The following is a 24,222-nucleotide window of genomic DNA, read 5'->3' as shown; positions in this document are numbered from 1 at the left end:
CATGCTAGGAACCACCAATTCCTCGTTTTACAGAGTACTGTTTTTCATTACCATATTTCCCATACCTGTACTCCTTTATAATTTGACAAAAATGTATTCAGCACCAACAATGTACCTGATATGGGCTGGAATTGGCCAAAAAAGTTAATAAAAGAGCTCACAGACCAGGAGTCAGCAAATTTATTCTGTAAAGGGACAGAGGGTAAATATTTTAGGTTTTGCAGACCCTATGGTCTCTGTCCCAAGTCAAATTTGCCACTGTAGTATAAATGCAGCCAGAGATTATATGCAAACAAATAAGCATGAACTGCTTAAATAAAACTTTATTTACAAACAAAGACGTGGGCCGAGTTTGCTGACCTGCATCAGAGACCAGGACGGAGATGAGTAAGTACAGCAGAGGTGATGCTCTGAGTGTTGACAGCACAGAGGACAACAGCCAACTCAGCCTGGAAGCAATAAAGCAAAACCTGACAGAAGACGAGGTTCCAGAGGGAAGTTCTGAGGAGGAAGAGGAGGGCACAGCGGGCATGAGCAAAAGTCTGTGCTCCCTCTGTCTGTCCAGTTTAGCCCGTCTTACATCAGGGCTGGAGGGGAGGGAAGGCATTAAATTACAGGCCTGCTTCTAACCACTTCTCCTCTTCACTTCCTTGAACACATTAGCTCACATTAATATTTACAAAATAATGTTGGGATAATGGCATTCTCTTGCTCAAAAGAGAAAGTCCCTATTTGTCCCTATTTGCCAAATTCCAATGCTATAAAATGCTGAGCCAGCCCAACTAAACACATGGTAATTATCATACACTTGTCTGAATTACAGCTTTATTTGTACGTGTTATTTCCATTACTATAGACTGCCTCAGAGCACTAAAACAATTCCACAGTCCACCTTCTCTGCTCCAAAACTCAGGTTTTTTTGTGCAACAGAATGTGTTAAAATTTACTAAAGTATGCTGTTTTGACATGTTTATTCATTGTAAAAATTTTTTTGAGAAACTTTTACTGCCAAATATTATATTAGTGGAAAAACGGAACTTGGCTTTATAATAGAACTGTAAATTGATCTTAGAGCGCCTGTAAGAGGTTATAAGAGCTTACTTACTATTTAACTTCCGTGTAATTTGCCCAGAAAGCAGATATCCCAAGTCCACCAGAATAATTTTCTCTGCTTTCTACTGACTTTATCGTTTCTGTTTTTGAACAAAGGTTCCTCACCTATGAGAGTGCTAAGGATCCTTATAATTGTATTACCTTCATGTATATTTAAAAAAATTTTTAATTGTAGTAAAATACACAGAACACAAAATTTACCATCTTAACCATTTTTAAGTGCCTACTTCAGTGGTATTAAGTACATTCATATTGTTGTACAACTATCACCACCTGTACAACTCTTTTCATCTTGTAAAACTGAAACATTAAATGTTAAACAGTTCTCCCCACTCCCCTCTTTCCCTCGTCCCTAGACATCACTATTCTACTTTCTGTCTCTATGATTTCGAGTACTCTAAGTATGTCATAAACATGGAATCATACGATATTCATCTCTTTGTGACTGGCTTATTTCACTTAACATAATATTCTCATGGTCAATCCACTGTAGTATATGTCAGAATTCCCTTCCTTTTTTAAGGATGACTGATATGGAGGGTTACTTCTGTCACTCTCCTATTTGTTTTCTATATGCCTTGTGGTTCTTTTGTCCCTATTTCCTGCATTAGTGTCTTCTTTGTGCTTAGCTGATTTTTGTGTTGTGAAACATTTAAATTCATCTCTCACTTACTTTTTAAAAAAAATTTATTGATTGATTTATCTTTGGCTGCGTTGGGTCTTCATTGCTGTGCACCGGCTTTCTCTAGTTGTGGCAAGCAGGAGCTACTCTTCGTTGCGGTGCACAGGCTTCTCATTGCGGTGGCTTCTCCTGTTCCAGAGCACAGGGCTCTAGGCACGTGGGCTTCAGTAGTTGTGGCGCGTGAGCTCAGTAGTTGTGGCTTGCGGGCTCTAGAGCACAGGCTCAGTAGTTGTGGCACACAGGCTTAGCTGCTACGCAGCATGTGGGATCTTCCTGGCTCAGGGCTCGAACCCATGTCCCCTGCACAGCAGGCAGATTCTTAACCATGGTGCCACCAGGAAAGCCCCTCTCATTTACTTTTATATATTGGGTTGGCCAAAAGGTTCGTTCAGTTTTTTCCATAAGATGGCTCTAGTAGCACTTAGCTGTCTTTAACTTCATTTGAAACAATTTTGTTAGACTGTCTACGACAGCTGTCATATCAGCATGCATTTAAAAAAAGACATCAAAACTGGTGGATTTTTGTGTAGCCATTTTAATATTGAAGATGGAAGAGAAAAAGCAACATTTTTGGCACATTATGTTTTATTATTTCAGAAAGGTAAAAACACAACCGAAATGCAAAAAAAGATGTGCGCAGTGCATGGAGAAGGTGCTGTGACATGTCAAAAGCAGTTTGCACAGTTTCGTGGTGGAGAGTTCTCGCTGGACGATGCTCCACTGTCGGACAGACCATATGAAGTTGATAGCGATAAAATCGAGACGTTAATTGAGAACAATCAACATTATACCACGCGGGAGGTAGCCGACATACTCAGAATATCCAAATCAAGTGCTGAAAATCATTTGCACCAGCTTGGTTATGTGAATCGCTTCGATGTTTGGGTTCCACATAAGTTAAGCGAAAAAACCTTCTTAACTGTATTTCCACAGGCGATTCTCCTCTACTTAAATGTAATGAAAACGTTCCGTTTTTTAAAACAGATTGTGACAGGCAATGAAAAGAGGATACTGTACAATAATGTGGAACACAAGAGATAGTGGGGCAAGCGAAATAAACCACCACCAACCCCACCAAAAGCTGGTCTTCATCCAAAGAAGGTGATATTGTGTCTATGGTGGGATTGGAAGGGAGTTGTCTATTATGAGCTCCCTCCAAAAAACCAAACAATTAATTCCAACAAGTACTGCTCCCACTTAGACCAACTGAAAGCAGCACTCGACGAAAAGAGTCCAGAATTAGTCAACAGAAAACGCATAATCTTCCATCAGGATAATGCAAGACCACATGTTTCTTTGACGACCAGGCAAAAACTGTACAGCTTGGCTGGGAAGTTCTGATTCATCCACTGTATTCACCAGACATTGCACCTGCGGATTTCCATTTATTTTGGTCTTTACAAAATTATTTTAATGAAAAAACTTCAATTCCCTGGAAGACTGTAAAAGGCACCTGGAACAGTTCTTTGCTCAAAAAGATAAAAAGTTTTGGGAAGATGGAATTATGAAGTTGCCTGAAAAATGGCAGAAGGTAGTGGAACAAAATGGTGTATACGTTATTCAGTAAAGTTCTTGGTGAAAATGAAAAATGGGTCTTTTATTTTTACTTAAAAACGGAAGGCACTTTTTGGTCAACCCAAAAAGTGTATACCTATTTTCTTTGTGTTAACAAGGGGATTACTTTCGATACCATAAAACTACAAGACTCTAATTTGGACTTGTACCAGCTTAACTCCAATAACATATAAAAACTCTGCTCCTGGGTCCCCCTGGTGTCGCAGTGGTTAAGAATCTGCCTGCCAATGCAGGCAACACGGGTTCGAGCCATGGTCTGGGAAGATCCCACATGCCACGGAGCAACTAAGCCCATGCGCCACAACTACTGAGCCTGCGCTCTAGAGCCCTCGAGCCACAACTACTGAGTCCGCGTGTACAACTACTGAAGCCCACGTGCCTAGAGCCCGTGCTCCGCAACAAGAGAATCCACTGCAATGAGAAGCCCGTGCACTGCAAGGAAGAGTAGGCCCCCCTCGCCGCAACTAGAGAGAGCCCGCGTGCAGCAATAAAGACCCAATGCAGCCAAAAATAAATAAATAAATAAATAAAATTAAAAGAAAAAAAAAAAACCCTGCTCCTTTACATCTCTGTCCTACTTCTTTCAATTGCTGATGTCACCAAATTACATCTTTGCACAATTACATCATTGTTTGTATGTTTCAAAATGTAAAACTAATAATTTTTTTAAAGTGCATTTGTCTCTTAAATCATGTAGAAAAACAAAATGGGGAGTTACAAACCAGTTACAGTAATACCAGCTTTTAGACTAGTAATTGCTTTTTAAAAAATTTATTAGTCTCAAAATCATGTAGAAAAAGGGGAGTCACAAACCACTGTTGTAACAATTCTAGCTTTTATAACTGCCTGTGTATTTACCTTTACTGAGCTCTCCATTTCTCCACATGGCTTCAAGCCACTGTCGTCCCTTCCTTTCAATCTGAAAGACTCCATTTAGCACTTCTTTCAGTGCAACTCTAATAGTAACAAATAGCTTCAGCTTTTGTTTATCTGGAAATGTCTCTCATTTCTGAAGGACAATTTTGCCAGATATAGGATTCCTGGTTGATAGCTTTTTTTCTTTTAGCACTTTGAATATATCAGCCCAGTGTTTTCTGGCCTCTAAAGTTTCCACTGAGAAATCTGCTGGAAATCTTACTGACGATTCCTTGTATGTGATGAGCCACTTCCCTCTTGCTGATGTAAAGATTCTCTGGCTTTCAGCAGTTAGGTTATATTGTGTCTGGGTGTGGGTCTCCTTGAGTTCATCCTACTTGGAGTTCACTGAGTTTCTTGGATGTTTGTATACATGTCTTTCATCAAATTTGGGAACTTTTCAGCCACTAACTCTTCAAATACTCTGTCTGTCCCTCTCTCCCTCTTCTCCTTCCCATGATGCACATGTTGGTCTGTGTGACAATGTTCCACAGGTCCCTTAAGCTCTGTTAACTTTTTCTTCAATCTTTTATCTTTCTGTTACTCAGACTCAATAATTTCCATTGTCCTAGCTTCAAGTTCAGAGTCTTCTTCTTCAGGAAAGGTTCAAATCTGCCTTTGAATCTCTCTAATGAATTTTTCATTTTAGTTATTGTATTTTCCAGCTCCGGACTTTCTTTTTTGGTTTCTTTTTAGATTTTCTATCTCCTTATTGATATTTCTATTTTGTTCATATAGTTTTTTTGACTTTCTCCATGTCTTCTTTTAGCTTTGAGCCTCTTTAAGACAGCTGTTTTAAACTCTTTGTCTAGTATATCTGCCATCAGATCTTTTTCAGGAACAGTTCCTGTTAGTTTTTTTTTTTTTTTTTTTCTATGAATGAGCTATACCTTCCTGTTTCTTCTTTTTTTTTGCTGGAAAGTAGTCATTTGAATCTAAAAATGTGGTACCTCTGGAAATCAGATTCTTCTCCTTCCCCAACATTTGCTGTTTTTTTTGTTTCTGTTTTTGTTGATTGTTGTATGTTGTCTCTGAGCCAAGATCAGCCTGAGGCACAAACTTAAAATCCTCTCAGGTCTTTTCTGAGTCTGCATGTTTCTCTGGATATGCACGGGTGACTTTTTAATTTCCCTCAGATCTGTGGTTGCTTTGAATGCCTTAAGTTTTTAACGTATGGCTCCCCAAAGGTGAAAAGAGAGAAATGAAGCAGGGGGGAAAAGAGCTGCTGGCCCTTTAAATCCTCTGGAAGTCACTTCAGCCAGAAGGGGAGAGGCTTGCAACAAAGTGGGGAGGAACAATAACAATGGCTGCCCACCTCTTTCCCCCCAGATCTGAAGTAGCCATCAACAATCAGAGCACAGATCCCTGATACGTGGAGGACAGGGACCTGTTTGCCCACCCTGGTTCCCACAAGGTGCATGCAAGCTGCTTCTGGGATGCATGCACAGCTGGATGTCTCAGTGCTGGGAGGTGGGGGATGAGTAGCCCCTGCTCCCTAACTAAGAGGTAAAATTGACTGAAATTAACCACAATTTACTATCCAAGCCTTCCCCTGGAAGTTGCAAAGCTTCAAGAGATTCCAGAGACCCAAAATAGTTACATCAGATAGATTGTGCCACTATATTGTTGTACAGGTGGGGAGACAGATTCCTAGTGTCTCCTACTCTACTATCTTCCCAGAATCTTCTCCATCTGTATTTATTTTAAAATACTTTATCTCTTTGATTAAATAGGTAACCAAATATTACTTTTCAGGTACCCAAAACCGTCTCTTAATCAAGTGACCAAATCTCTGACAACTCTGTAATCTTTCCTTCCCAAGATTAGATCCTAAATTTAGAAAAAATAAAATAAAAATTCTAGGCTACCTCTCACCATGTGTATTAGTTAGCTCAACATTTTTATAAGAGCTGCATGGGAAGACTTACCAAATCAACAAAGATGCTCAGCATTTTGTAGGTTAAGTTTGTATATGTAAAATATTATTAATATAAATATTTCAGAAAATGCATGCTTTATGGGAGGTCCCAGAGAATTGTCAATGACTTTGCTGTCCGTTTTTACCCTTAGGGAAAATATTCATCAAGCCCGTATCAAATACCCCTATGGAGAACTGTATTCTACTATTGGTTACTGTAAGAAATTAACTACAGCCTTTCAGTCTCATTATCAAACAGGCCTTTGCTTCTCGATGACCAGAAGGCTCCTGGAAAGGACTGTACTAGGAACACTGAACTAATGACACCTCAAAAAACACACTCTTGAGTACAGGCTTCTGAGCTGACACTGCTGACGCTGAACAATGGACTGAGTCAATATTCCTAAGGCTTTTTCAGTCCAGAAGCTGATATACATCATAAAAGCAGACTCACCCAAAACCCAGCATGATAAGAATTACTAGGACTGAATGAACTGAATTAAATGAAATTTAATTGTGTCTATTTGTTTGGAATACTACTGGTATTATACATATATTTTTAATGTTCCATCCTTCTATACTTAATGAACATATGAAGTCCTTTTCTTTCTCTTCGTAAGCTATCTCTACTCTCAATTTAGTAAATTATGCTTTTCTAGACTGAAATATAACATCTTAAAATGATTATCTGCTTCTCATTGACCCATTCAGAATTTAGAAATAGTTTTACTGAGTTTTACTTTTCAGGAATATTGTAATTTTCATTGGTTCAATAAGAACGTACACTCCTTTTTACCAGAATATAACTACACAAATCAATTGTGCAACCAAAGCCATACCTGGACTGTCTTATGTGAGGATGATTTTCATTCAATCAGTTATGACAAGCCTGCTGCTAACAAATACACACAGAGCCAATTCCTACATTGTGCCACCAGGGAACTGGCCTAGTGCCTGACTTACAAGGTCTCAGCATCACAGGTGGCAAGGTCATTTAGTAGTAGCCAAAAACCTTGGCAAATCTGAAAACCCTCAAGAAGAAAGAAAATCACCCAAATTAATAGGTACTGCAGGTGAAATTCGGTGGAAAATGTACTGGGCTTGGTTTCCTGGCCTTGGGATAGAAGAAGAAATAGTATTTTTAAAAATCCAATCTAAGATTCCTTATGAAAACTTCTGGACAGAAATCAATTCTGTGGCCTTAGTAGCTGCATAGTTGCTCAATTTTATAAGGCTCTGGATTTTCAGAGCAAACTCAAGGAAGTCTATATGCCTAATTAACACTCTGACTGCACATAAATATTAGGGCCAACCCTACGAGACCAGACTTTCTTTTAAAAGAACATACATTTGGAAATTATCAGAAGAGGAGACTATCAGAAAATTTATCCAACACTTAGAAATAAGCCAAAAATAGTCAGTGGCACATCTTTTTAATATCTACACGGGGAAAGGCCATCCAAGGATTGTTCAGCAGAATGTACTTAGTTCATATCATTGTTTACTACTGATTAAAAGTCACAGACTTAGTCAACTTGCTTCCTAACTTGACGAGCTTTTTTTCTAGTAAAGATGCAAACAAGGAAGTATCACTGAAGAGAATGGCTTGAGCAGTTGGAGAATTTCCTTCTCTCACACGTCTCTGCTCCCACTTCCTTCTAGAGATGGAACAAAACCATCTCAGACTGATTTCAACCTATAGCCTACAGCAAAAATGGCCTGACCTCTGTTTTCCTGCTTCAAAGCCCAGAGAGTAGCAGGTTGTTTTTGTGTAAATAATTACCATTCTAAATAGGCTAACAATACTTGTCATTTTGAAGGGTAGGAAAAAATGCTATTAACTTAAAAGAAAGACTTGCCAAATTTTTATTGTTTATATGGAATAATCTCAGAGATGGACAAAAAAACTAGAGTAAATCTCCATAATTTCTAGGATTACAAGAAAGATATATGTACACACACACACATATATAACATTATGTACTAAGAATATTTATCCAACAGTAAAACCAAATCCATAGGGCTTCCCTGGTGGCTCAGTGGTTAAGAATCCACCTGCCAATGCAGGGGACACAGGTTCGAGCCCTGGTCCGGGAAGATCCCACATGCCGTGGAGCAACTAAGCCCATGTGCCACAACTACCGAGCCTGTGCTCTAGAGCCAGCGAGCCACAACTACTGAGCCCACATGTCACAACTACTGAAGCCCACGCGCCTAGAGCCTGTGCTCCGCAACAAGAGAAGCCACAGCAATGAGAAGCCTGCGCACCACAACGAAGAGTAGCCCCCGATCGCCACAACTAGAGAAAGCCTGCATGCAGTAACGAAAACCAAAAATAAATAAATAAATAAATAAATTTAAAAAACAAAACTAAACTAAATCCATAGATTATCAATGTACTTTACAGTATAATGTTACGGAATTTAACAGCAAGCATTTTAAAGTCCAAAAGAGACAACAGAATAAAAATAAGCACAAGCAATGGAATATATCAGATAAAACTGTAATAGAAAAATAGCACTTTGTACACAAACAAACATTACTATCTGACCTGCACCACAACAGTACCGTCGGCTACCTGGTAGGAATATCCCTACTACCGAATGAAGATGTAAAGTCACAAAGCAGTTACGTAACTTGCAAACATAATTACCAAGCTGATAAGTAGGACAAGCACTCAAACCCAAGTCTTCTCACTCCAAGTTTTGTGCTCTGCCTAGTAGGCTTAATTGTGGAACATGAGGTAAGGAAAGCTTGAGGAATACGACACTACCCTACTCGATAGTACTTTTAACTCAAGCTCTCATCCTACCATATCTCCAAGTTGCTGCCAAGACCCTCAAAGTCCCCATCTGTATGATGTTATCAATCAGCTGATGAATTGTGCCTAGGCGGTGCTACCACAGACGCAGCCTTCCTCAGTACCCTGACATAAGCAGACTGGGGTCTCCGCTCTACAGTAAATTACAACCTGCTCGGGGAAACAACTCTAATGTGACATTATTCAGAGTACATTAACAAGGGTGCACGATGCGCTAAAGGTGAGTGTAGACTGGGAGGAATCCCATGGACTATTAGGTCGGAGCTAGAAACAACAGATGTACAGACAGCAAAACGGATGGATCAGAAACAGTCCTTAGGGGAAAAGTAAAACTGAATGAGATATAATACAACAGGTACACATTTAAAAATACATGTATACAAAACAATGATGGAATTTTGGAAACATAGACAGAGATATTGATTAAAGACACTGGAAAGGCTGCCTAAGGATAGAGGGGAGTGGAACAGAAATGAGTAGGAAGTGAAAAGAAACAAAGCAAGGGCTTTGCTGGAATGAAATATAATGCAGCTCTTAAAACTAATGCAACTGATCTCGGGACTTCCCTGGCGGTCCAGTGGTTAGGACTCTGAGCTTCCACTGCAGGGGGCATGGGTTTGATCCCTGGCTGGGGAACTAAAATCCCACATATGGCATGGCCAAAAACCCATAACAAAACCTTATACAACTGACCTATATGGACCGACATGTCAAAGTAATCAAGATAATTTTTAAGCGACAAAAGCAAGACAGAGCATGGTGTGTATACTATCCCATTTCTGAATACGCATGTATCAGTGTATACACGTGTATGTTCAATATGAAAAAGAAAGCACACCAAACCAAAAGCAGTGGTAATCTCAGGGACAGAACAGCGGGGGAAGACGGCTTTCCATCTCCAAACCTCTGAATAATTTTACAATTTAAGTTTGTAAAAAGAACATTTTATAAACTCTGCTGTTAGATAGGGGTAGGTTCAAACACCAACTGTGATTTTGGGCAAGCTACTTAACCTTAGATTTCTCACCTATTAAATAGAGAAAACTACAGTACGCAAATTCACAGGGGGTTTTAAGAATTAAGAGAGACAACAAATGCAACACTCCTAGCACAGAGCTCCCTCCATTCTCCTACGTAATAGCCTGCAATTAAAATTAAGGAAGGGTGATAATGAGAAATGCAATAGGAATTCAGAGAAGGAAAAGATCATGGAAAATCAGAGTACCTATGGAAAATCTAAAGAAGAGGCTGGGACTTGAGCTGAGTTTTTTAAAAAATGGTAAAATACTAGTAACAGAGAGTCAGGGGTGCGGGGGAGAAGGTATTACCAAAATAAAATAAATAATCAGAATAAATACACAGGAAGAAGAATGAGAGGTATAAACCTATGTCCCAGTGCCAACCACAAAATGAATGCACGATAAATATCTGGTACATCGATGAAAAAGGGTGCACACTAGGGAACAGGAAACAAGACTGCATACGTAGAATAGCTCATATTTTAGAGATCCTTGAAATCAAAACGAAGACTGGATTTCACGCAGTTGTAGGGTAAGGCTTCTAGAGCTGGAGTTACCTGCAAAGCCACATTCTAAGAAGATAAGGCGGCCGTAAGCCAATTGACAGCATACAGAGTAATCAATCAGCTACCCGCATAAAAATATAGTTACACACACACACACACACACACACACACACACACAGAGGACACGACGTATACGACACACACAGCAGCATCGCCACAGACGGAAACAAGACGGGACCTGAACTCAGGAGGGAGGTCACGAGAGCTGGAGTAGGCATCCAGTTAACACTCGTAGTACAAACAAACAAGCGCTGAATGAATTCTCAACAACACTTAGGAGTAAGAGCCCAGTCTCCCACGTGCTAACTCACCTGGTCCTCTTGAAACAAAATGCCTTTCTGGGCATTTATGCGTTTAAATAGATCCCCTCCTTCACAGTAATCCATCACTATGTAGAGAGAGCCATTTTCTACAAAATATAAACGTTATAGTCCATTTTTTAAAATGTACATCAAAAGCATAGCTACATTAAAGGTACCTAAAGGTTTACTAAAAAGCAGCAATTAATTAAATACATTCCACTAAACTAAAAACAGAACCACAGCCAGAAGAATTGAAGTGCAAAGTCAAGGTTTACTGGTCATACAGACTGTGCGGTAACGGGTTAACAGGCAACTCCATCATGAGTGACTTTTCTGCCAAGAATACACCATCCCATTATCCACACTGACATAAACATCTCTGCAATATGGACAAAATGCAGACAGATATAGTTGTTTTCATTTAATAGATATATTTCCTTAAACGTCAACTATAAAAATCACATTTTTCCACTCATTTGTCAGAGATGGGTAAGCTTGGTTTTTAGCTGACCATTACTTTCCAGCTTTATTTCATCCACTTGATTACCTGTGAAACAAACACAGTAACAGACGCTGCGATGAACTGTCAGGACTCACCAGTGAGACAGTCTCTACTCCCCTGGAGCTCTCTTTGTAGTGATGTATAATCTGTGAACGAACATGAAGATGGGGCACTTCCCTAATCACCTGTATGCCTCAGTCCACAGAATAAAAGACTTCCATGACCCTTCCTGGGGTAGACAGGACGAGAAGAACACTTCCAATCCTTCTCTCCGCCCTCACTCTTCCACAGGACTAAGACCACACTGCCTCTTCCCAGGTAAGGAAGAGCGGCCAATATCACCTATCACAGCTCAAGGAACAGCCTTCCCAGAGTGCACTTCCCGTGCTGCCTTGTGCTGATGGCCTTGCTCCAGCACCTTGGGTGGTGGTCTTGTTACTCGAAGTGCTCACATGCACCTTGGATACACTGCTTCCAATGTGCCTGGGGTTGGGAACCTACATGAATGAGCTGATTAAGAATCTGTATAACTCTTTACAATTGATGCGAAAAGATCATCCAAATATACATGTGAGAAATCACTGTGAGAAGAAAAAACCCCAAAAAAACCATACAATCTACTACTTATGAAAAACATGCATAGAATGTCACCATTTACATAGCATGAGAAACAAAAAGCAAAAAAAAAAGTACCGTGTGCTATGATTTATGTATGCTTATTAATGCTTAGAACATTTCTGGAGGGAAACTCAAGATAGTGGTAACAGTGGGTACCTCCAGGAGGGAAAAACAGGTGACTCAAAAATAGAAACAAACAAAAAAAAAACATTAAAAAAAAAAAAATAGAAACAGAAGGCAAATCTTTTACTGTTATGTAACCTTTGAATTCTGTACCATCTGCATGTAGCAAAAATTAAATAAAACCATTACAACATTTTTTAAAAAAGGTGTGTGTGTCTGTGTGTGAGAGACACAGACAGACAGACAGACACAGAGACAGGGAGTCAGAGAAGGTTAAACAGGACCTGAGAAAGGAAATGCAGAAGCAATCCTGAAGAAAAATATCTGAGCTCTGTTATATTTTTTGCTGTTTACACATTTATCATTTGTTTTGGGATAAATACTAGTTAAAATGTAAGGTTAAAAGAACAGTCTTTTCTGCATAAGGGAAATACTAATCTGTTTTGTATTCCTTCGATCATTCAAGCATCTGAGTGCCAACTATGTTCCAGGCACTTTGCACAAGATGCCAGGGATACAGAAATATAAGACACCACCCCTATCACCAATGGGCTCAGACAGTACTGAAGAAACACCCTCCAAAAAAACCCAAAATAATGAGCACCTAGAAACTGCTTGAAATTGAGGCAAAAAGACCGGAAGGCAAGGGACAAAGCCTCAAGGCATGTTAGAAAACGACCGAGAGTTTAAGAGAGGACACGAACCACGACCACTCAGCGAAGCACGCACTGCTGGCCCGCTAACCCTGTAATTCTAACACTTTGCTCCCTTCGTCGCCTCTCACTTGAGAAGCTGAAAAAAATCCCCGATTCCCTAATTCCCAGTCTCCCCTACAGTTAGAGGTGGTCACTGACCCCGTTTCGGTTACTGAGATCTAAGAGGAAGTCTGACCAGTGGCTTCTGAGAAAGCACTGGCTCGTCTGGTCACAGGAACAGACAAGAGCAGAGCTGCCGGTGCTGCCCTTGCCCCTTCTTTTGGCATCTTTTGGATGCAGGCGCTGCCTGGAGTTGCAAAGTGTCTTCTCAGGACAAGGCGACAGCATTAGGCTTAAAAACGTGCCTATTAAGGATGTCAGAGTAGAAATCAGACAGAGCCTAACCCTATCATATACCCCTATACACAGGACCGCTCATCTTTAAGACTTCCTGTCAGGTGAGATCATTAAATGTCTTTCTCCCTTAAGCCAGTACTGGCCAGATTTTCTGTACCTGCAGCAAAAAGCAATCCAAATTTAGCCTCAAAGAAAAGCTTTCTTCAAGTACATAGAGAAGTTAGATTTTGGCAACACCAATGGGGAACAAGGTGAATGCCAACATAAGCTCCATAAGTGAGACTGAAAAGCTTCCATTAAAGGTATACAAACTACTTTTGCAACAGTAAGAAGTAAAACAAACTTATGAGGTTAAAAAAACATAGACTGTAGGAAAATACAAACAAAAGAATGAAAGCAATTAGAAGGTGATAGCTAGAGACAACTAAAAACAGAGAGCAATATATGAATAACAGTAGAGAAAACAAAACTGTATAACACAGATACCCCAATATACAGTGACACAACCCTTTCTCAATGATAAGATCAAATTTTAAAAAATTTAAAAATGTTAGGAATATAGACAAAGTGTCTAATTATAATATTTAATATAATCTAATTATACATTTATATACCTGGAAATACTGTTTTCTCCCCACTCTCCAGTTTTACAAAACAATTTTATGCAAATTTTTCACATCTGTCATCAATATAAATGTCTTTTATTGATTCACCTATGTTTTCCCGATACACATGATCTTCATTTCCTTTTAGGCTAACTGAAAGAGAGCACTTTTAAAATCTGTTTATGTTGTCAGTGGAATTTTTTCTATGTCCTAATTCCCATACACGTAATATTGGGACTTTAAAAAAATCATCCTAGAGAGTTCATACGCATGATTGTCACAACATAACCATACTGCCTTTTAAGTGACTTTAGAAGACTTACAACAGTATCTAATATCTGCAATTATGACATCAGTATTAAATTTCTTTGATGCCTCTTTTTAAAACTGATTCTGTCTGAGGACCTCTATAAGCACTCAAAACTAACTCAGTGAAGTTTTCTCCCCAAAACCACTTTGTTATTTAATGTATTTTAAAATTTGAGAGCACATCCTGTAATACAAGAGATTTTATAAGAAAGAATTCATCTGTAAGCTAAGACAACTTTATGACAAACAAATTTTGGAATATTTTTCCTTATTTTAAGGTATAAATGGATATTTTTAAAATAGTGAAATGAAAACTTTCCTGAAACAAAGAAAAACCAGAATCTGCAGGCAGAAAGAGTACAAAATGTTCCAAGAGAGACAGAATCAGAATTATTAGTACTAAGCCATATTCTGGTGAATTTCAATTCTAAAGAAAGAATCCTTCGAGCATCGAGGAAAGATAAAGTAAATTACCTTCAAGAAGAGAAGCTTTATGCTGAACTCAAACTTTTCTACAGAAACATTCAATGCCAGAAGACATAATGTGCTTGTAAGGGAAAAGGGGTCATCAAAGATACTTATTCACGTATAAAAGCATCAGTTAGACACTCTCAGAAATGCAAACAGTAACTGCATTGAGGGAATACAGCATCCATAAGCTCATCATGAAAAAAAATTGATGAAATCCAGAAAAGTTGGAGATAAATTCAAGTATCTCTGGAAAGGGGTATCTAAGTTATAAAAGAACTAACAATAAGAATTGAATCTGTCTAAATACAGAACCAAGGCCAAACAACTCTAAGAACTATAATTTCAGAACAAAAGATAATTATTAAATATTTTTACCCTGTCAAGATGAACAAATATCAGTGGGGAGGAACTGTAAAGACACTAATTTCCTCACCTTTCATTGCAGACATTCAAAATAACATCAAAATTTTCACTTTTTTAACCAACTTGCTTATTTTTAAAAATTGAGAGATTTAAAATGTTCACATATGTAAGTTATTTTTAATCATTTTAGAGAAAAATTAAATATTTGTGTTTCAGAGCTCCCAGAAGCTCTATGAGAAACTAAGAGGTCCAAAGAGCTACATGATTAAAATGAGAAGATGGCTCAGGTGAGGCAGCAACAGGGACCAAATTCTATACCAAATGTATAGAATCACCAGATGAAACTACATCTTATAAATCTGAGAATGAACTTACAGGCCAGGGTGGAGAGCTTGTGAGAAAAAGGAACTCTCATGCCCTTCAGTCTAAGAACTCCACTCCTAAAAGACTGCCACAGTACACAGACACCTGTACAAGGACGTCCAGTGCAACACTACCTGTAACAGTGAAACACTAAATACAACCTAAGTATCCATAACAGAAAAGAGGCTAAACAAATTGCGATACAGCCATAAAGTGCATCCAGTGGAAAACACTGCAGATGTTACAAGAAAGTTGTAAAAAATGGGGTGCATCAATACACAGTGACATGGAAAGATACCCATGAGAGACAAAGCGAAAAGAACTAGATGCAGACATACATAGATACGATCCCACTTGTTTTTAAACATCAAAGGCTACACACATATGCTTGTTCCACACAGGCACAGGAAGTACAGTAAGGAATCAACGTGGAATTATTCACATTGCTTACCCCTAGGGAATGAGAATGAGTGGGAGGAACAGAGAGCTTGGGGTTCATGCATGTCTGCACTCCTGAGTATGTTTACCATGACCGTTTGTTTACTCCTTTAAAACTAAACGCCAGTAATAATATAACCTTATTTAAAGAACATGCTATCCCTTTTGAATCATTCAGATGTTTCTAGGTGAAGCATTCAACATAAATACAAAACGTCTGATAGAATATGTGTTGACATACATTCAAACCTTTTACCTTGAAATAGTAAAATCTTGGTGACGAAAGAAGAAACTAAAAGACAGATGCTAAGGGAAAGATAAATAAAGGAAATTCAAGGTCCTGAGAAAGAAGAGATGGTTAACATTGCACTCTTTCACATGAGCTATAAAGCCTCATTTCACTGCCATCATAAAATAAATAAACTGAGTACTTTATGGCATAAGGTGTTAATGATCCATATACTTTTTAAAAGTATGTTCTACTTTAATAGATACCAAGTTTATTTGGGAACAAGGATACTTTAATTCAGCTGCTGAAACTAGTACGTAATGCGACACTGAAACGGTCATTTAAACTATCTTTTACTTTCAATCTAGATTATCTATTTTGCAACTGACACAGATTTACGATAATGGGAATGACTTCAATAAACCACCTTTTCCTGCCTTTAGAGAAGCTTTGTCTTATCTTAGTTCCTGCATTACCAAATATGATGGTAGATTATTTCCAAAACAGCAATACTTTATAATATTTTAAGAACCTGAGAACACTCTCAAGCAGGATACTTTCTAAGATCAGAACATTTTCTCAGTGGCAGTGATGGTAGCACTTAAAAGAAGTTTAGTTTAAAAAGGTGTAAATGACTGTTCCTCCTATGTCTAAAATGCATGTGTACTGAAGCAGAAATGATATACTTTTCTTCCTGAGAATAATTCACAAAAAGATCCTTAAAAGGGAAGTATACAACAGTTGTCATAAGGCTTAGGAGTTCTTTTGAGTGCTCTTGCAAAATTTATCTGACCTTCAAATGATTCTCTATACTGGACAATATTTGGATGCTTCATGTTTGCCAGCACTGCAACTTCTCTCCTTGATTCTTCCCTTTCTTTACTGGACATCTTAAATAGAAGGAAAAAAGAAAATAGTAAATTAAGTAAATAAACAACATAAAAGTCCATCAAAAAGAGAGTGGTTAAAAATAATGCTACCGGGACTTCCCTGCTGGCGCAGTGGATAAGACTCCGTGCTCCCAATGCAGGGGGCCTGGGTTCAAACCCTGCTCAGGGAGCTAGATGCCACATGCACGCCACAACTAAGGAGCCCGCAAGCCGCAACTAAGGAGCCCGCAAGCTGCAACTAAGGAGCCCGCCTGCCGCAACTAAGACCTGGTGCAACCAAATAAATAAATAAATATTTTAAAAATAATAATAATGCTACCAATGAAGCACAGCCCAAATACTAAAACATAGCTAGAAGTTAAAAAGAATAAGTTGAAGGCACAAATATAACAAAAACATTTTAAGATGTTCAAACCAGATTAAGTCACAGAACAGTAGGTGAGGTATCTTTTTTAAACACATAAACATGAGCACACATCACAGAAAAAAATCTGAAAGGATTTACAGACTCTTCTGAAATTAGTGGTTCTCTCTGCGATTACGGCAGTCTTTCACTTTAGGTCATGCATTGCCATATATTTTTTTATTCTCTCTTGTAACCAGACTTCTACTTGGATGACCAAACAAAAAATATACTTACGCTTGAGATGTTAATTTCTTTGATAACATACTGTCTGCCATCTTCTATAGATTTAACAAGAATGGCTTTTCCGAATGAACCTTCTCCAATCTTCTGTACTCTAACATACTTCTCCATGGTTCTTTTTCTAAGGCATCTTAACAGATAGGCTAGATATAAAAAAAAAAAAGAGTAACAGTTAATAGAAATAAAGCATGTCACCTATAACAATTATAATATTTAATTCAAATTCTATTCCTCAGTGATTTGCTTACTTAAAAAAAAGATATATAAAATCTTTACTGAAGGTTAAATAAACTTTACCTCAATTTTAGTCATGCAACCTAGAGATAGCTAAAAAGAGAAAACCAGTGACATTTCAATCTTATAAGAATACTTTGGAAAGTCAAATACTGTACATACTTAATGGAGGAAGAAGCAAACCTTTTCATACATGAACTAATTAATTAGCAGCATTGCTTTACTACCTGCAATAAGAATACAAGCTTAGCAAGACTATTTCCCAAAGTTGTTTAACTAATACTCTCTTAGACATTTAAGCTGTTTACAGTGTTTTGCTATTATAAAAGAACTTCAGATTAAATTTCTGTACATACATTTTTATGTACTTATTATAAAGATTTCCACAGTACACACTGTGAGTTCAAAGAATATGCACATGTTAAAGCTTTCAAACACACTGCTTGTCTTACAGAAACGCCTACTAGCTTGCATTCTGACCAGCAGTGAATAAAAGTGCCTGTTCCTACGTACTCTTTTGACAGTGGTTATTATTTATTAAAATCTTTCAGAGGCAATAAAGGGTAGTAGTCAAAGAGCACTAAAACCTTAGAGTCAGAGAGCCTGGGTTTAAATCCTGGCTTTAGCACTTATTTGCTATTTGACCTTGGACAAGTTACTTATCTTTAAGTGGCACAGTTTGTTCATCTGTACAATGTGGACAACAACAGGACCTGCTTATAGAGCTGCGGGGAGGATTAGTCAATTTCATTAATGTCTGGAGAACAGTGCCCTACACACAGTGAGCACTGTGCCACAATCTGTTCTTATTGTTATTCATTATGTTGGATTGGGGGAAGTAGTGTCTCGCTTTTTTTTGTAAGTTCCTTTGCTTACCAATGAATCTGAAAAATTCTTCCACATTTCTGAACTATTGTATTTCTTCTCTTTTGAACTATTCATTCAGGTTCTTTGTCCATTTTCTACTGGGACAGTCTTCTTTATTGTTTTTTAATTGAAGTATAGTTGATTACAATACTGTGTAAATTTCAGGTGCACAACAAAGTATTCCAGATACATGTATACATATTTTCAGATTCTCTTCCATTATAGGTGTTTACAAGATTAGGAATATAGTTCCCTGTCCTACACGGTAGGTCCTTGTTGTTTATCTATTTTGTATACAGTAGTTTGTATCTGCTAATCCCAAACTCTTAATTTGTCCCTGTCACCCGTTTCCCCTTTGGTAACCACAGTTTTGTTTTCTATGTCTGTGAGTCTATTTCTGTTTCGTCAGTAAGTTCATTTGTATCATTTTTTTAGATTCCACATAAGTGATATCTTATGATATTTGTCTCTGTCTGACTTACTTCACTTAGTATGATAATCTCTAGGTCCATCCATGTTGCTGCAAATGGCATTATTTCATTCTTTTTTATGGCTGAATAATATTCCATTGTATATATGTACCACATCTTATTTATCCATTCCTCTGTTGATGGACACTTAAGTTACTTCCATGTCTTGGCTATTATAAACAGTGCTGCTATAAACATTGCATCCTCTTTATAGTTACTAGTTGCTTGTTACAGTGATCTGCATTTCTATCAGTAATCTTTCTTAACTCCTTGAGCATTTTTATTACCTCCTTTTCTAAATCAGGGTCTGGTAGACTGGAGAGGTCTGTTTCATTGTTTGTTCCTTCAGGGGATTTCTCTTGTTCTTTTACTTGGGAGTAGTTCCTCTGCTTTTTCATTTTAGTTAAATTCCTCTGACTCTAAGAATTTAGGAGAAACAGTTATCTATCGTGGATTCTTAACCTCTGCGCCACCAGGGAAGCCCCATAGATGTATTTCTGATGTACTTGTGGGAGGAAGTGAGTTCCACATCTCTCTACTCCACCATCTTCAAGTTCATCTTCTTTTCATTAGTTTGTAAAAGCTTCTTAATGACGATGTTAGCCCTTCTCCAGCATGAATTTTTTTTGCTTATATGCCATTTGTCTTCAATTTTATTGAAATACAAAAGTTTATTTTGATATGAACAAATTTATTAATGTTTTCCTTATATTTCTGCCATCGGTATCACACTTAGAAATTTACTGTACCAAATAACCGTAAGATACTTGATTAAGGTTGCTAATTTCATCAAGAGTAACTTCAGGAGAGTGGTGGAGACAGAAGCGAGAGTACAATAGGTTAGGTAGTGAAAAGTTAAAAAAGTGAAGGGAAGGGGAGGAGGATAGATGGAGGGAGAGGTAGGGAGAGAAAAAGTATCCCAAAAGCAACCTCTAGCACTGCCTACTGGCAAGATCACACATACTGTGAAGATACACGAATTCACTTTGTTAATCTAAAAATAATAAATATTTAATTTGGGGGGGGGTGGCCAAGATGGCAGAGTAAGAAGACCCTGAGCTCACCTCCTCCCACAAACACACCAAAAGTACAACTATTTAAAGAGCAGCTACCTATAAGAACAACCAGAAGAACAGCAGAAAAGATTTTCTGCAACTGAAGATACAAAGAAGGAACCACAATGGGATGGGTAGGAGTGGTGGAGACCCAGTATAGACAAGACCCACAGCCATGGGCAGGTGACCCACAAATAGGAGGATAATCACAAATGCAGAGGTCCTCCCCGAGAAGCAAGGAGTTCAAGCCCCACATGAGGCTCCCCAGCCCAGGGCTCCTGCACCAGGTTGATGAGCCCCCAGAATACCTGGCTTTGAAGGCCAGCAGAGCTTGCATACAAGAGAGCCAGAGCACTGTAGAAAAAAAAGACTCTACTCTTAGAGGGCGCACACAAAATCTCACCCACTCTGAGATACAGCTCTGAGAGGCAGTAATTTGAAAGAAGCCTATATCAAACCCACTTGCTAATCTTGGAGAGCCCCCCGGAGAGGCAGGAGGGCCACTGGGACTCCCCTGGGGACACAGACTCTCGCAGCAGCCATTTTTGGAAGTCTGTTCTTCCATGAAGACACTGATGGTGCAAAAGCCATTTTGGAGTCCTCCCTCTAGCCTGTTAGTGACAGGAGCTTACCCAACCACTAACCAGAAGGCAACAGCCCTGGAGGCCACCCCCTGGGGACCTGTGGTCAGCTACGCTAGTACCCAGCCCCACCCACCAGTGGCAGCCACCACAGGAGGCAGGACCTGACAATCAACCAGGCCACAGGGCAGCCCCACCAAAAAAGGGCCCACATAAGGGACACTCCTAGAGCACATAGCTCTTGTGACCAAAGAGGAGTGTGCCACTGGGCCCCATAGGACAACTCCTACACAAAGCCACTTGTCCAAGATTGGGAAACACAACCGACCTACCTAATTCACAGAAATAAAGATAGATAATTCAGTAAAATGAGGAGACAGAGGAATACATACCATAGGAAGAAACAAGACAAAACCCCAGAAGGACTAAGCAAAATGGAGATAAGCAATCTACCCAATAAAGAGTTCAAGGTCATGATCATACAGATGCTCAATAAATTCAGGAGAAAAATGGATGAACACTCTTAGAAGTTTGACAAGGAGTTAAAGAACAGAAGGAAAAAACCCAACAAATATGAAGAATACAATCACTGAAATAAAAAATACACTAAAAGGAATAAACAGTAGATTAGATGATACAGAGGAACAGATCAGCAAACTGGAAGACAGAGTAGTTGAAATCACCCAGCTGAAGAGAAAAAAGAAAAAATAATTTTTAAAAATGAAGATAGTTTAAGAGACCGCTAAGACAACATCCAATGTGTAACATTAGCATTATAAGGGGTCCCAGGAGGAGAAGAGACAGAGAAAGGGGAAGAGAACTTATTTGAAGAAATAATAGCTGAACATTTCCCTAACCTGGGAAAGAAAACATATCCAGGTCCAAGAAATACAGACAGTCCCCAACAAGATAAACCCAAAGAGGTCCACAGCAAGAAACATTAAAATGAAAATGGCAAAAATTAAAGATTAAGACAGAACCTTAAAAGCAGCAAAAGAAGGCTTCCCTGGTTGAGCAGTGGTTAAGAGTCCACCTGCCAATGCAGGGGACATGGGTTTGAGCCCTGGTCCGGGAGGATCCCACATGCTGCAGAGTGACTGGGCCCGTGCGCCACAACTACTGAGCCTGCGCTCTAGAGCCCGCGAGCCACAACTACTGAAGCCTGCACACCTAGAGCCCGCGAGCCACAACTACTGAAGCTCGTGCACCTGGAGCCCATGCTCCACGACAAGAGAAGCCATCGCAAAGAGAGGTCCACGCACTGCAAAGAAGAGTGGCCCCTGCTCGCCGCAACTAGAAAAAACCCGTGCACAGCAATGAAGACCCAACACAGCCAAAAATAAATAAATTTTTTTAAAAAAAGCAGCAAAAGAAAAGCAACTAGTTATGGGACTTCCCTGGTTGTCCAGTGGTTAAGACTTCACCTTCCAATGCAGAGGGTGTGGGTTCGATCCCTGGTCAGGGAGTTAAGATCCCACATGCCTTGCAGCCAAATAAACCAAAACATAAAACAGAAGCAATCTTGTAACAAATTCAATAAAGACTTTAAAAAATGGTCCATATCAAAAAAATCTTAAAAAAAAAAAAGGAAAGGCAACTAGTTATGTACAAGAGAACTTCCAAAAGATCATCAGCTGATCTTTGCAGGCCAGAAGGGAGTAGCATAATACATTCAAAATGATGAAAGGAAAAAGCCTATAACCCAAAATACTCTACCTGGCAAGGCTATCATTCAGATCTGAAGGAGAGATAAAAAGTTTTACAGAAAAGCAAAAGTGAAAAGAGTTCAATACCACTAAACTGGCTTTACAAGAAATGTACAAAGACTTCTCTAAGTGGAAAAGAAAAGACCATAACTAGAAATATGAAAATTACAAAAGGAAAAATCTTATTGGTAAAGGCAAACATGCTGTAAAAGTAGTAAATAAACCACTTATAAAGCTAGCAGGAAGGTTAAAAAAGAAAAGTTGTAAAATCATCTATATCCACAATAAGTAGTTAAGGGATACATAAACAAAAAGATGCAAAAAAATGAAGACAAAAACATTCAATTTGGGGGGGTAGGGAGAAAAAACACAAAATTGTTAAAATGCATTAGGACTTAAGAGATCATTAACTTAAAATAATCATAGTACATACATACACACACACACATACGTGTGTGTGTGTATATATAGAGAGAGAGAGAGAGAAGGAGAGAGAGAGAAGAGAGAGAGAGGGAGGGAGGGAGAGAGAGAGAGACAGTGGGGAGAGAGAGACAGTGGGGAGAGAGGGTTAGGGAGGGAAGGGGGTTGTTATATATGAACTTCATGGTAACCACAAACCAAACGTATAATAGATAGATATACAAAAAAGAGAAAGGCATCCAAACATAACACTAAAGATAGCTATCAAGGGAATTCCCTGGCAGTCCAGTGGTTAGGACTCGGCACCTTCACTGCCATGGGCCCAGGTTCGATCCCTGGTCGGGGAAGTAAGGTTGCACAAGGCACATTGCGCAGCCAAAAAAAAAAAAAGATAGCCATCAAATCACAAGGGAAGAGAGCAAACTAAAAACAAAAAGAACTTAAAAAAGAATGAGAAAACAATTAACAAAAGAGCAATAAGTACACACCTATCAATAATTACTTTAAATGTAAATGGACTAAATGCTCCAATCAAAAGACACAGCATGTATGCTGCCTTACAAGAGACTCACTTCAGAGCTAAGACACACACAGACTGAAAGTGAGAGGATGAAAAAAGGTATTCCATGCAAAGGGAAACGGAAAGAAAGCTGGTGTAGCAATACTTATAGCAGACAACAGACTCTAAAACAAAGACTGTAACAAGAGACAAAGTGCTAACACATATATATGGAATCTAAGGGGAAAAAAAAAAGGTCATGAAGAACCTAGTGGTAAGACGGGAATAAAGACACAGACCTACTAGAGAATGGACTTGAGGATATGGGGAGGGGGAAGGGTAAGCTGTGACAAAGTGAGAGAGTGGCATGGACATATATACACTACCAAACATAAAATAGATAGCTACTGGGTAGCAGCCGCATAGCACAGGGAGATCAGCTCGGGGCTTTGTGATCACCTAGAGGGGTGGGATAGGGAGGGTGGGAGGGAGGGAGATGCAAGAGGGAAGAGATACGGGAACATATGTATGTGTATAACTGATTCACTTTGTTATAAAGGAGAAACTAACACATTACTGTAAAACAATTATACTCCAACAAAGATGTTAAAAAAAAAAGAGACAAAGAATAACAATAGACAATGATAAAGGGGTCAATCTAACAAGGAGACATAACAATTGTCAATATATATGCACCCAACATAGGAGCACCTAAATACCTAAAGCAAATATTAACAAACATGAAGGAAGAAATTGACAGAAACACAATAACAGTAGGCAAATTTAACACCCCACTTACATCAATGGACAGATTATCCAGAAAGAAAATCAATAAGGAAACAATGGCCTTAAATGACACTTTAGATCACA

General features: G+C 38.8%; 1 protein-coding gene across 1 annotated transcript in view; it reads right to left on the bottom strand.

Annotated features, from left to right (window-relative positions):
* NEK1 (NIMA related kinase 1) overlaps window positions 1-24,222 on the bottom strand; it is a 203,879-nt gene that overhangs the window by 170,560 nt on the left and 9,097 nt on the right. Inside the window, exons 2-4 of the mRNA XM_068552774.1 lie at window positions 17,515-17,663; window positions 16,778-16,874; window positions 10,921-11,018 (exon numbers count right to left, since the gene is read on the bottom strand). Coding sequence (XP_068408875.1) covers window positions 10,921-11,018; window positions 16,778-16,874; window positions 17,515-17,631 — 312 coding nt within the window. The 5' untranslated portion in view covers window positions 17,632-17,663. The remainder of the gene's footprint in view (window positions 1-10,920; window positions 11,019-16,777; window positions 16,875-17,514; window positions 17,664-24,222) is intronic.

This window comes from Eschrichtius robustus, chromosome 10 (genome assembly GCF_028021215.1).
Source record: "Eschrichtius robustus isolate mEscRob2 chromosome 10, mEscRob2.pri, whole genome shotgun sequence".
Classification (NCBI taxonomy): domain Eukaryota; kingdom Metazoa; phylum Chordata; class Mammalia; order Artiodactyla; family Eschrichtiidae; genus Eschrichtius; species Eschrichtius robustus.
Note: the sequence above shows the minus strand (reverse complement) of the source record. Positions and strands in the feature narration are given on the sequence as shown.